An 11,211-nucleotide genomic window follows, 5' to 3' on the forward strand; every position below is an offset into this window, starting at 1 on the left:
TTGCACAAGAATTTTCGGCAAACCTCACTTACTGACACGTAACTAAGACGTTCCGGACGAACAAAACTTGCGTACCTAACGTTCTTAACACAGTGTGCCGAAAAGCGCTTCTGCTCAATTTCCTTGATGTTGCACAAGAATTTTCGAATAATCTCACTTACTGACACGTAACTAAGACGTTCCGGACGATCAAAACTTGCGTACATAGCGTTCTTAATACAGTGTGCCGAAAAGCGGTGCTGCTAAATTTCTTTGATGTTGCACAAGAATTTTCGGATAATCTCACTTACTGACACGTAACTAAGACGTTCCGAATGATCAAAACTTGCGTACCTAGCGTTCTTAACACAGTGTGCCGAAAAGCGATTCTGCTCACTTTCCTTGATGTTGCACAAGAATTTTCGACTAATCTCACTTACTGACACGTAACTAAGACGTTCCGAATGAACAAAACTTGCGTATCTAACGTTCTTAACACAGCGTGCCGAAAAGCGGTTCTGCTCAATTTCCTTGATGTTGCACAAGAATTTTCGAATAATCTCACTTACTGACACGTAACTAACATGTTCCGGACGATCAAAACTTGCGTACATAGCGTTCTTAATACAGTGTGCCGAAAAGCGGTGCTGCTCACTTTCCTTGATGTTGCACAAGAATTTTCGACTAATCTCACTTACTGACACGTAACTAAGACGTTCCGAACGATGTCACGTCCTGTCAAAATTTCAACCTTTTGAATTTCTATTTTTTTTTCCTCCTCTTAAATAATCTAAGTCCAATAAGCGCATCTTAAATAGCGCGCCAAAGACACGCCATGACACTCGATCCCTCCGAGCGCCGAAGCGTGGCGCTTTGTTAGCTCTAAGGAAATTCCCACTACTACGCATCCCTACTCTCGGCAGCGGCCGAGCCGCCGAAACGAAGGAGCCCAGTGCGCGCTCCAACTTAGAGAGTCTACTCCGCCACTTCGAACCGTTAACAGCTCTCTTAGGAGAGCCTCTCCCGCGATTGTGACTCAATTCAATTCTAAGTTCGAATTCTAACTCTAACCTTAAATTCAATTTCTAAATCCTAACTCTAGCGTTTAACCTAAATTTAAATAATAACTTTAAATTCAATTTCTAAATTCTATCTCTAGTGTTTAATCTAAGTTTACTTATAACTCTAAATTTAAGTCGAGTTAATGCAACAGTGTATAAGTTGAATGAATATATTGTGCTGTATGAGAATTACGTCGACTCTTCATTAACGCACCTTATCCAACTCTTGCTTTAAGCCTTCCACATCCGTAAGTAAACGATACGCATTTCAAGATTATTTCTCTGCTCTCATCCGTCTGGTTAACCTTTCTGTTAACAATATCCTGTTAAAAATCTACAGTTGTCGAAATACATTTTCGCCTGGCTCTATTCAATTATACACACATATACACGCTTACACCTGATATACAGTACCAGCAGTGCGGACCGCCGCACGCTGTTATTGCAATCAGTCCAAACACAAGATACAGCCGTGCGGTCCATCGCACGCCGTGTCCTCTGGAAAGCACACGCCTTCTTGATTAGAGCCAGTGATCAGTGATTAATTAAATAAATTAACAAATGCCAAAGACCAGACGTGGAGGAGTGAAGAAGCGCGCGCGTAAACTACTTCGCGAGTTGATCTCAGAACCCGTAGATCTCGGGCTATCGCAATACATTGGTGTAACACCGCGCTACGATCCTGAATACGAACAATTATTCGCGAATCATCATACCGCTACCTTAGAGATCTCGCGACGCGCCGAGTGCATAACTTGCATCAAATGGCCAGCCAAGCTGATTCCAATCGAAGTTGAGCGCCCAAGGACTCCACCCAGCGACATCGACGACAAGGATCCCAGGAAGGCCGGATATCGGTGAACCAAGCAAGGTATCCCGGACCGTTCGATTAACATCTCGACCATTCGTCGCAAGGTAAGAAATTATACTTATGCGACCTCTAGCCACCCCGAACCCCGGGCAATTATTACCAAATCCGTTTCGATAAACGCGTGAATTCCTTGCGAGTAATTCACTTACCATACACGCGTCTTACAACATTGAGTTCTGCCATAATATAATATAGTTAAACACATCAAGAATATTCTAGAATATTTCGAAACGCGCGTCTTTCCCAGAGTTTTCGGACGAAACTTCTTATCTGATGGTTAGGTTTTGTTTTATGACGCGCCCTTCGAGTTTCACTTTTATGACTCACTCTTTGTCTAATACTGAGTTTCTCTTTCCTGACGCATCCCGAGTTTCACTTTTACGACTCGTCCTTTTTGCCTGCGTCTCGATTTCACTTTTTCTTTGACTCATCCTGTTCTCCGCGAATAGCTTAGTTTTCTGAATGCTTCCTCTGTTTTGTTTAATATTAAAGTAAAATGCACCATCTTCGTTAAGTTCCACTCCCTACCTGCGTATCCATCGCGAATAACCTCGATCGCAGGTATCCCCGGGGAGAACCACGCGGTTCATTCGACACGAAATTCGCGATCGTGTCCCGAGAAAAATTCTGAGCTCTGCAATCCCCGTCTCGCAGCCGGAATTCGCCGGGACGTAACATAATTTTGGTGACAGCGGTGGGATACGGATTTATTCGCGACAATGGAAACCCGCAAAAAGGGAGTGAAACCGCCTTTAGCGCTAACCGAGGCCGAGATCGAGGAAATTCAAAATCAGCTAGCGATGAAAGACGCTATTAGCATCCTTTGAGTGAGTCTGGTGAGAATTTATTGTTTATAAAAAAAATAAAAATGTGCGACTGGGACGTCACACCACCCCCCTTAAGTGCAAATTTCGGAGTGAAAGTATTTCATGGAGAATTTTGCTCATCCAGTCTGGCACGCATGTCTCTAAATGTATAAACGATAGGTATCGGATGTGTGTCATTTACGGCTGGTGCGTTAGGTACAGTTTCTATGTTTGTTTGTTCTGGCGGGTTTTGTGGAATTACATTTGGTTGTGGCTGTGGCTGTGGCTGTGGCTGTGGCTGTGGCCTATTGGCCAAATATAGCAATAAATGTGTAAAGGAACTCCAGATGGCTCCGAGTAAATGCAAGCTACAGCCATATGCCGCATGCAAAGCATAACCGTGAATCAGTGTGTCAAATACAATCTTTATTATTCTTATTATTATAAAAATGCCGAATACGCCGGCAGTTGCCGCACCAAATGTTGTAAAACCGTTCCATATTTTAGTTAGTGTGTTGTTATAAATTTTATTCAGCGCATTTTCGTCTAATAAATTTTGCAATGAAACGGTATCGGATTGTATCGTTTGACCCGTAAAGCCTCGAGCGATGGTATGCAGAACCGCGTTCTTTTCCGCGGGGAACATAATGTGGTCTCTTAATTCGTCAAGGTCTTGTTGGGAGTAAATGCCACTGGTGGCTAGTGATTTTGGCGCAAGGTATTTCCAAGAGAGTCTTGTTAATGGTTTGATTTCGTGAGGGGAATTTATCATGGAAGGGGTAGGGTTAAATTGTAACCAAGTTCCTTCGATGTTGTATATTATTGGGAGTAAAGGATTACAATCTCTGAGTGTACTGTGTTTTATGACGATATGTGATTTTGGTGTCATGTATAGTGTGGCGTTTCTAAACATAATGGGCAACTCAGCATGGCACGTATTTGTTTTTCGTAGTGTAACCTCTATAGGTATACATTTAACTATGTGAATTCCCTCCCCGGCTGTGACTGCCATGTAACCTGGAGCTTTCATCACCCGGTAGGCGAATTCATCTGGTAAAACAGCATCAAGAGATAGGGTATTTTGTATAACCTGTTTCTCTAGTTCGCATTTTTGCATAATTATATCTTTGTATAAAGAGGTAATTTGGTTCCTCATATACTTCTCAACGTATACAAATTTTGAATTTGCGTACGTGAATAAATCTAGGTTCGTTACAGAAGTTTTTGATCTTACTTTGAAAATGTTTCCTTTCTGTGTTTCAAAAATGAACAGTTTCGGATGTTCTGTGCCATACAGTGTGTAACCGCATATCGTGTGCCTTCGTGTTAGTGTCAGTGCAAAAGTGATGTCTTGAGATTCTAGTGTGAATATTGTGGTATTTTGGTGATCTAATATGCCTTGAAATTTAGTAGAGGTGCCTTCATATAGGACGTCATATGCTTCAAACCCGCAAGCGGTATTGGGTATTCCTTCCCAAAAGGTGTAACCATCGTCCGAGTCTATACAGGATTCGTCCGATAGTTCACAAACAGTTCCGGATTTTAACATTACTTTTCCTGCGTTTAATTTTACCGGCACGTATGAGTCTTTTAGAGAGATTTTTACAGTCGCCTGGACTATCACGTCATCCCATGTGCCGTAATAGTCCGAGTATTGGATGCCCTTACAGGTTCCATCTACGTTTACCTTACCCGCGAGTGTGACGCTTCTATAATACGTGTGATTCGATTTAAGTCCGTCAATAATTTCTGCGGTTCCTATTTTTAAGAGGCCCTCTTTATGCATTTGAATGCACCTAGCGCGAGATGTTTCCTGCAAGTAGCTCGCGTAACCGTTATGAACGGCTGAGATATGCGAGTGCATTCCGCAGTGAGATATGGTTCTTAAGATTTCTATTTTACATTGCGTTATATGTGTCTGCGCATAACTGGATAATTGCAATAGCTGTATGTATGTATTTACGGTCGCAGGTGTTTCGACTTCGATGTCACATTCGCCTGATCGCAGCAAGGACACAGTGGTCACGTTCAAATAGGCTCCTCCGCAATCGTACGCTATGATTGCTGATGCGCCAGAGAGCAATATGGTAAGTATCAAAACGTGGAAAACCTTAAAAATAGAAATATGATATTTGAGTATAAATGTGTCAATAATACATTTTGTTCGTGTTTGGGTAAACGTGTATATGTATGAATTAAGATAAAATATTTAAAATTCCTAATATTACTGGATCCGGGGGTCCAGGCTGCGCTTATAAAAATTCTCTTTTTGCGCTTTCTTTCAACCCGGATCAATGTAATGTGTGCTTTTGCACAATTTTAACTTGTTTATATGGACTACGCGTGGTTTACCACGAAAATCTATTCTCGCGTTATTCATTGGTAGCATTTCTAAAATCTTGTATGGTCCAGTATATTGATCATCTAATTTCCCTTTTGTGGGCTCTTTTAATAGATAAACTTTATCGTTAACTTTGAAATTTTGAACGTTAATTCTTTTATCATAATATACTTTACTTTTTTCTTTTGACTGTACCAAGTTTCGTTTTGCTAGGCCTTGCGAATTTCTTAAAATTTTGAAAAGGTTAGTGAGATAGTCTTGATAAGGTTGTTCAGTGGCGTCTTCTGGGATTACTGAGGAAAATGGAGTTCTGGGAAGATGTCCAAAGATTAGGGAATAGGGGGTATAGTTCGTTCCTTCGTGGACTGAGGTGTTGTAGGCGAACATGGCAGGCTTTATGTGCTCATCCCATTCGCTATTTTGACTGGTGTACATCTTTAAGTATTCAGTTAGTACGTGATGCGAACGTTCAATTGATCCATTTGATTGCGGATGATAAGCGGTTATACGGCACTGTTTTATTTTAAAGTAATTAGCAATTGCTTTCATTAAAGAGGTAAAGAAGGTTGGAGCTTGGTCGGTTAATAGAGCTCTTGGTGCTCCGTATATGCAAACGAAATCTTTTATAAAGGCATCGGCTATTGAGAAGGAATCCGCCGTTTCCATGGGCGTGGCTATTGAATATTTCGTTAAAAGATCCTGTATTGTTAAAATATAGGAGTTATTTCGGCTTGTCATCGGCAATGGCCCTACTACGTCCATTGATACTTTATCAAAAGCAACTCCTGGAGTGTCAGTTATCATCATAGGCTGCTTTGTCTTTACCCTTGTCAATTTTTTTACTTGGCAGTCCTTGCAATTTCTTATATATTCCTGGATATCCTTTTTCATTGTAGGCCAGTGGTAATTTTGTCTAATTCGATGATAGGTTTTATTTATACCTTTGTGTCCTCCTATCTTTGTGGCGTGCTTTTCGTAAATAATATTCGTTCTTTCCGTTATGCCGGGGCATCTTACTAAAGATTTGCAGATTGTTATGGTTATTGATAAGTCGGAAAGAAATCTTTTTAGGCTCTTATAGATAAAAATCCATGGGATCGTATCATACAGATCGTTTTGTGCTATACTAACGGTTTTCAAATTTAGCTCGATTATGGCATCTCTTAATGATCTTAATCCTTCTATTATGTCGTTTCGTTCCGTCTGTATTTTTTCGTTTTGCTTAATGGGAATATTTATTAAATGTTTTCCGTTATTTAGATTAGTTACTCTTACTCTTGCGAAAGTTAAATCTTTATATGTGGGAAGTTTATTCTCGGCCAAATAATCTTTCGCGCCTTTGTCGTAGGGATGTCCTTCTAGCGTAGTGAAAATAATATGATTGTCTTTTCGGGATAGCAGTGAGTCTCGCGTTTCGTTGATTCTAAAGTCGTTCTCTTCGCCCGAAGAGCGGGGTTGTGGAGAGGCAGGTATGTTATCTTCACTTTCGTCTTCTGTGTTGTCTACTGACATTTCTGAATCGCTTTGATTTAATTCCTGCACTTGTTCATTTATGTTCTCAATGCTGGGGAATTGGAATTGAGATGGGATTCTTGTGGTTGCTGGGGGAGTTAGTAAAGCGTTTTCTTCTGATGCGTTAGAAGGGAAGGTGATGGAGGGTCTAGACTGCTGGGTAGCCGTCTGATATGAAAAAAGAGATTCATTTGAATCGTCGTCGGATTTCGTCAAAGGAAGTATAGATGCGTCAGGAGTAGGCGGGTTTCGGGAGAGTGCGTCCGCTACTACGTTAGTCTTTCCTGTTTTATATTGTATCACGTATTCATACTCTGAGAGTTTTAGCCTCCATTTCCATAATCTTGAGCTAGGGTCCTTGATTGAATGTAGCCAGACTAGTGGTTTATGGTCAGTGAGTATTGTAAATTTTCTGCCGTACAGGTAGTGCCTAAAGTATGTCACACAGTAGACTACGGCTAGGCACTCTTTTTCTATGGTGGAGTATCTTCCTTCTGCCTCATTTAGAGTCCTAGAAATATATGAAATCGGTAAATCTTTTCCTATTTGTCCTTGGCTCAATACGCCTCCTATAGCGTATCCGCTGGCATCGGTGGTTAGTAAAAATGGTTCTTTAAAATTTGGATATTGTAGGACAGGTTCCTTTAATAGTTCGTGTTTTAAGGAATTTGTGGCGGCCTACGGCAACCACAAAAATAGCGATAACACAATATTCGCGAAATATTATCGTTTCTCGCAAGTGCTCGTCCGCCCGCGCGTAGTGCGAGAGACGCCGCTAGTCGGCGCAAGGCGCTCGAGCCAACACGAAGGTGGAAAGCAGTCCGGCGGGCATATAGCGCGTCCGCGCGTAGTTGCGGGCAGCACCGCTAGGCGGCGCAAGACGCCCGGGCCAACCTGCAAGTAGAAAGCCGCCCAGCCGGAATATAGGGCAGACCCCCTGCAGAGAAAACACGAAGAAAGTTATAGGCGCCAGACGCCTCACTTTCTAGCGCAAGTCGCTAACGAACTTCATAACGTTGGACAAACGCCACGGCGCCAGTCGCCGCAACGCCGCCAAGACGCCACGGACTAAGAGCGCCAGCACGCTGCCTACAGTGGCAGAAATCGCCCTTCGGCGAAAAACTCGCCCTACGCCGCTCCACTTAACAGCGGCTAAAAGGAGACGAATAGGCGCACGGTCGCCTATATCACACGGCGCTCGCTCGCCTCCAGGCTTAGGCGCACAGTCGCCTCCCTCTCACGGCGCTCGCTCGCCTCCAGTCTTAGGCGCACGGTCGCCTATATCACACGGCGCTCGCTCGCCTCCAGGCTTAGGCGCACAGTCGCCTCCCTCTCACGGCGCTCGCTCGCCTCCAGTCTTAGGCGCACGGTCGCCTATATCACACGGCGCTCGCTCGCCTCCAGGCTTAGGCGCACAGTCGCCTCCATCACACGACGCTCGCTGGGACGAGCCACCAGCTCCAGGAGCGCCGCTACCAGGGAGAAAGAAGACCAAGGCCCGGTTACTGACACTATTCGGCGCCAGCCCGCCAAAATCCACCACCGTGCAAGGCACCAAGAGGGACCGACCAATCACGCCCGACATTGGTCGCCCACGGAGTACCACGCCTCCGGTTCCGTGGTATCCTCCACCGCTCATCTCGCCTCTACGACGAACACCTCAGAAACGGGACAGTACCACGCAAACGAACCCCGGCCAAACCGGAATCGATGTAGCAACGCAAACCAAGCGACGAGGAGGAAGAGCACGTAAAGCGCTAATTAACAACAACAACCAAACGCTCAATCGCAACCATAATAAAGAAAATCGTTGGTACGAATGTAAGAGAACCGAATAAAAGTATATTTTTAATGGTAAAAACATTCATTTCTCTACCTTCATAAGTTGGGTATTATCCTTAAGCGATAGATCTCCTATCCCGTACATACCCACAGAATTAAATGCGTTCTCTTGGGATGGGGTCCAAACGAAAGATTTATTCTTCTTTAGAAGATCTGTTAATGGTTTTGCTATATTTGAGAAATTTTTAATAAATCGTCGATAATATCCTGTTAACCCGAGGAATTGTTTTATATTCTTATAGTTTCGGGGAATCGGAAAGTGTTCGACAGCTTCAATTTTGCTGGGATCTGGTCGTACGCTGTCGTTTCCTATAACATGCCCTAGGTAGGCAACTTCGTGCCTTAGGAATTGGCACTTGTCAGGTTGTAACTGCAGATTTGCTTCCCTTAGTCTCTGCATTAATTCTTTGACTTTTGTATGATGTTCTTCTATAGATCTGGCGTAGATAACTATGTCGTCGAGGTAGACGAATAGTTCGTTTCCTTGTAGTCCTGTAAGAACGTTATCCATCAACCGTTGAAACGTTGCGGGTGCATTTTTGAGACCGAAAGGCATCCGCTGATACTCGTAATGCCCGTATGGCGTTGAGAAGGCTGTCTTCCTCTGATCTTCGGAAGCCATTGGAATTTGATGAAATCCTTGTGCGAGATCAAATATGGAGAAATATTTTGCACTACCCAACTGGTCTAATATTTCTACTATATTAGGCAGTGGGTATGCGTCTCCTACAGTTTTTTCATTTAATTTACGAAAGTCTATTACCATTCTCCATTTTTTCTTTCCGTCAGCCGCAGGCTTTTTGGGTACTATCCATAGAGGAGCGTTATACGGTGATGCTGAAGGCGTTATTATTTCGTCTGCTAATAACTTAGTCACTTGCCTGTCTATTTCCTCCTTGTGGACTAGCGGGTATCTATATTGCTTTACATGGATAGGAATGTTATCAGTGGTTGGGATGGTGTGTTTGACTGAGGTGGTGAAGCTTAGATTTTCCCCTGGGAGATGGAAACAGTCTCCGTATTCTTTGAGTAAGGCGTTCACATGATCTGCCTCTTCTTCGTTTAAATGCTCGGTGTTGATTAAAGATTTAAGTTGTTCAGTACGATTAGAAGATGCTGAAAGCGCATCTTTTGTATATATGTGACTCTCGAGGTTTGAAGACATTGGAATTACGTCCGTGTTGTTCGAATAGCCTCTGAGGTTATAGACCTCGTGTTCTGGTAAAGCGTCTTGAGTAGTTGCAAGATTTTTATAATCGTTTGAAATGAAAGATTTCCCCAGTTGGGAGAGCTCTTCGTTGCTCATAGTAGACTCCGTCAGGTCCCTGGAAGCGGGAGGCTGAGCAGAGGTAGTAGGATGTGAAAACTCCTCGGTGTTCAATAAGTTTGAAGGTGAGGATTTCCCGTTTTTGGAGAGCTCCTTTTGGCTCATAGAGTTAGAAGATGAAGATTTCCCATTGTTGGCGAGCTCTTCATTGCTCTTGGAATTTGTATTTTCAAAATATAGAAGATCCTCAAATCCTATTGACCCTGGAAGCGTGTCAATAGAGTGTTTGAGGCACGAAGATGCAGGCGTTGCATCTTGTGTACTAGCAAGACCTTCGTGGTCTTCTGGAACGAAAGATATCCCATCTCTGGAGAGCTCTTCTGGGCTCATAGGATTTACAAAAATAGAAGAATTCAGCGGACCTAGGTGCTCCTCGGAGTCACCTGGTATTGAATATTCAAAGAGCGGCAAAGGGCAAACTTCTACAGTGTAATCGCGCTCAGTCAAATTATAAGCTTTCATGTGCCCCTTCCCTCGGGAATTTTTGACTAAGGCTCTGCCAAGAAGCAACCCTTTTACTGGCTCATTTCGAGGAACGTAACCCTCTTTTCTCTCCGGGTTCGTAATATTAAAAGATACCGTTACGACGGTTCGTGACGGTATTAGTACTCTTTCCTTTTTAAAGAAAGGTACTTGAATGTCTTCAAATGCTAAACAGCTTTGATTATAGTCGATGATGGCGTTATTTTGATTTAGAAATTCGGCACCTATTATGCCGTCGGCAAGTATGCCGAAGTCGTCTCGGACAACGTAGAATTTCGTTCTTTTTCCCATAATTTCAAAAGTGGCTGACCCTAATGTCTGAATTGGTTTCTTTGTGATGCCCTTTAATCTTAATTTATCTTTAGTGTTTATAGGGGTGCTCTTTAAAATTCCTATTTTTACAAGGTTTACGGAGGATCCTGAGTCTACCATAAAGAAACAGTAGGCTTTGAAGTTTTTACAGGTTATGACGACCTTTGGTTGGTGCGTTTCTGAACCCATCGGACCTAAGTTTGCAACTCCGATAGTGGCATTGGAATTATCTGATATTATTTTAGTTGGTTGGGTAGCCAGCGCTGGGTCGTTATTTTTTAATAAAATTTTTGAATAACTCGAGCCTTCTTTTTCCGCGTTAAAATCTTTCAAGTTTCTGTGGTGGTCGGCTCGGTCCGGACTGTGATGGGGTGCGCGGTTGCTTGGGCCGGTTCCTTGGTCGCGCTCACCGTCGGGCGGCCTTCCGCGTTTCCCGACGCCTGCATAGCATTTCGGTATGCCAGTTTCCGGCACTCTGCTACTCTATGTCCTGGAAGTTTGCAATAATTGCAACTGCCAGGGGAATTCGGTCCTGGTTGGCCCGGTATTAAGGGTCTAATCCATGGTCGCGGAACGAAAGTGTTAGTTGGGTTCTTCAGTATTGATTTAGGTTGTTCTGGCTCGGCGGGTCTTGGGTTATTTATATCTGCACGCGTAACGGGGAATTGCCGAGGCAC

At 43.3% G+C, this 11,211-nt stretch overlaps 2 protein-coding genes across 2 annotated transcripts; one reads left to right on the forward strand and one right to left on the reverse strand.

Moving 5' to 3' along the window:
• Positions 1 to 2,838: 2,838 nt before the first annotated feature.
• LOC138944357 (uncharacterized) lies at positions 2,839 to 6,910 on the reverse strand. Its single transcript, XM_070315262.1, has 2 exons — positions 6,884 to 6,910; positions 2,839 to 4,827 (listed from the first exon to the last, which is right to left on the reverse strand). Exons 1-2 carry the CDS (start codon positions 6,908 to 6,910, stop codon positions 2,839 to 2,841), a joined length of 2,016 nt encoding a protein of 671 aa, XP_070171363.1.
• Positions 6,911 to 7,045: 135 nt separating this feature from the next.
• Positions 7,046 to 8,408, forward strand: LOC138944358 (uncharacterized). The gene is made up of 2 exons (XM_070315263.1): positions 7,046 to 7,165; positions 7,560 to 8,408. Exons 1-2 carry the CDS (start codon positions 7,046 to 7,048, stop codon positions 8,406 to 8,408), a joined length of 969 nt encoding a protein of 322 aa, XP_070171364.1.
• Positions 8,409 to 11,211: the final 2,803 nt, after the last annotated feature.

The sequence above is a fragment of the Polyergus mexicanus genome, unplaced genomic scaffold (assembly GCF_030449975.1).
Source record: "Polyergus mexicanus isolate NDT 795.1 unplaced genomic scaffold, iyPolMexi1.0 SCAF_170, whole genome shotgun sequence".
NCBI lineage: Eukaryota > Metazoa > Arthropoda > Insecta > Hymenoptera > Formicidae > Polyergus > Polyergus mexicanus.

What these genes read in the sequence shown, in the direction of transcription:
- LOC138944358 (XM_070315263.1), top strand. Translation starts at nt 7,046, where the DNA reads ATGGTGGAGTATCTTCCTTCTGCCTCATTTAGAGTCCTAGAAATATAT. An exon ending in CGTATCCGCTGGCATCGGTG is followed by an intron (nt 7,166 to 7,559) that starts GTTAGTAAAAAT and finishes CTCACTTTCTAG; the next exon opens with CGCAAGTCGCTAACGAACTT.
- LOC138944357 (XM_070315262.1), bottom strand. Translation starts at nt 6,910, where the DNA reads ATGGAAATGGAGGCTAAAACTCTCAGA. An exon ending in TGGAGGCTAAAACTCTCAGA is followed by an intron (nt 4,828 to 6,883) that starts GTATGAATACGT and finishes TCTATTTTTAAG; the next exon opens with GTTTTCCACGTTTTGATACT.